This window comes from Pteropus vampyrus, unplaced genomic scaffold (assembly GCF_000151845.1).
Source record: "Pteropus vampyrus isolate Shadow unplaced genomic scaffold, Pvam_2.0 Scaffold124, whole genome shotgun sequence".
Lineage (NCBI taxonomy): Eukaryota > Metazoa > Chordata > Mammalia > Chiroptera > Pteropodidae > Pteropus > Pteropus vampyrus.
Window position 1 is genome coordinate 2406310 of NW_011888905.1, and position 2059 is coordinate 2408368.

The 2059-nt window shown below is 44.5% G+C and overlaps 1 protein-coding gene across 1 annotated transcript in view; it reads left to right on the top strand.

Annotated features, from left to right (window-relative positions):
* Positions 1–200: 200 nt before the first annotated feature.
* SHE (Src homology 2 domain containing E) overlaps positions 201–2059 on the top strand; it is an 18931-nt gene continuing 17072 nt past the window's right edge. Inside the window, exon 1 of the mRNA XM_011366531.2 lies at positions 201–276. Coding sequence (XP_011364833.1) covers positions 201–276 — 76 coding nt within the window. The remainder of the gene's footprint in view (positions 277–2059) is intronic.

Sequence of the window (2059 nt, forward strand, 5' to 3'; positions counted from 1 at the left end):
AGCCGGAAAAGGCCGGGGGTTCTATCCTGGAGGCCCTGCCGACACCTTGATTTTAGCCCAGCGAGACATGGGTCTGACCTCCGGAACTGTAGGCTGGATTGTTTAAGCCACTAAACAAGCGGTAATTTGTTACAACAGCAAATAGAATATACAGTTACTACGCGCAACTTTAAAACCACAGCATCCAGACTGCGGCTAGGATGGGGCCTTCGGAGTTGGAGAAATGCGGCTCGAGTCGGCCCGACCGGGAATCGGAACCCCCAGGCCCCACGGCAGGTGGGGGAAACGTCACCTTATGCTGAAAGCAGTAGCCCCATATTAAGGGCCCAGCAAATCAGAGCCATTAGCTTTCTCTCTATGGATTCCACCTTCTCCATGACCCTGCGAGTTATCTTCCTGTTTTACAGTTGGGAAAGGCGAAGCTGAAGGACATCAGATGATTTGCTTAAATTATAACAAATACTGTGATGCCGGAGCCTTGACTCTTTTCCTGCCCATAAGAAGGCAGTCACTGTCATTTTAAAGGTTCTTTCTTTCCTTTCCTTTAGGAGAAACATAAATGAAAACATTAAATTTTAAAAGAAAATGATAACTCTTTCCTCTAAATTGTTCCCAGCTGTGGGAGGAAATAACCATTTTAGCGCGACTTAAATAGAACTAAAAGTGGTTAAGATAATTAAAAGACGTAAGCAGAGATAAATAAAAAGGTTTATGGGCAGAATCGGGGCCACAGGTGTTAGTCCCAATTTCCCAGTAATCCCCAGAAAAGTCCATGGGATTCTAGAACAGGGCGGGCACCAACACCTCCCAAGCAAAGGCTCGGCATAAATCTTTCAAAGATGCCTTTAAGGGGTGCTAAGCAGCTAATTAATACACAGTCTCGTTCAATTCGCACAGAAACGCCAGGAGCTAGACCACCCCACGGCACGGATGGAGTCCCAGAGGCTCAGAGACAACCTGGTAATTCATCCGAGATCACTTACTCTATGCTCATAAACGGAGAAGCCCGTTTTTGGAATCTGGACGTATAACTCCGAAGTCGTGAGCTTCCACCCTAGTGCTTGGTCTGGAAAAGTATCTTATTTGTGTTTTAAAAGAAACCAAGACTATATAAAGAACTACGATTCAATGACAAGGAGATAAATAAACCAATTAAGAAGTGTGCAAACCAAGGACATTTCTCCGAAGATATACACAAATGGCCAATAAGCACATGAGAAGATGCTCACCATCTGCCATGAGGGAAATGCACAGCGCAGTCACAATGACACCGCCTCTCGCCGCTGGGATGGCTGTAATGAAAAGGACAGACGATAAGCATTGAGGATGTGGAGAAACGGGAACCTTTATACATTGCTGGTGGAGTGTAAAATGATGCAGCCCCTTTGCAAAACAGTTTGGCAGTTTCTCAAAAAGTTCAACGGAAAACTCCATTCAACCCAGCAATTCCGCTCCTGGGTATCTACTTAGGAGAAATTAAAACATAGGTCCACACGAAGACTCGTTCGCAAATGGTCCTAGCAGCATTGTTCGTATCAGCCAAATTGGAAACAACCCCAAACGCCCAACGTGTGATTCATGAATGGATAAATAAAATGCTGGACCTCCGTATAATGGAATATTATTCGGCAATATAAAAGGAATGACCTCTTGATAAATGCCACAGCCTGGGTGAATCCCAAAAACGTGACGCTGCAAGAAGTAAGGTGCAATGGCCATATACGGTTGTGACGCCACTTACAGGAAAGTCCAAAATAGACAAATCTGTAGAGACAGAAAGTAGGTCAGGGGCCGCCTGGGGAGGAAGGGGGGACAGGGGAGTAGGGCATAAGGTTTCCTTGTGAGGGAGATGAAATTAGGCGGTGCTGGTGGTTTACTGTAAATATACTAATACCTGTGAATCATGCACTTAAAACAGGTGAATTTTATAGTGCGTAAATTATATCTCAATTTTATTTATTTATTTATTTTTTTGGCAAAAGTAAGATACATTTTCAAGAACGTCTGGTATAAGCGAGCATTCCCTTTGCCAACCCAGCTCACACACCACCACGCACAC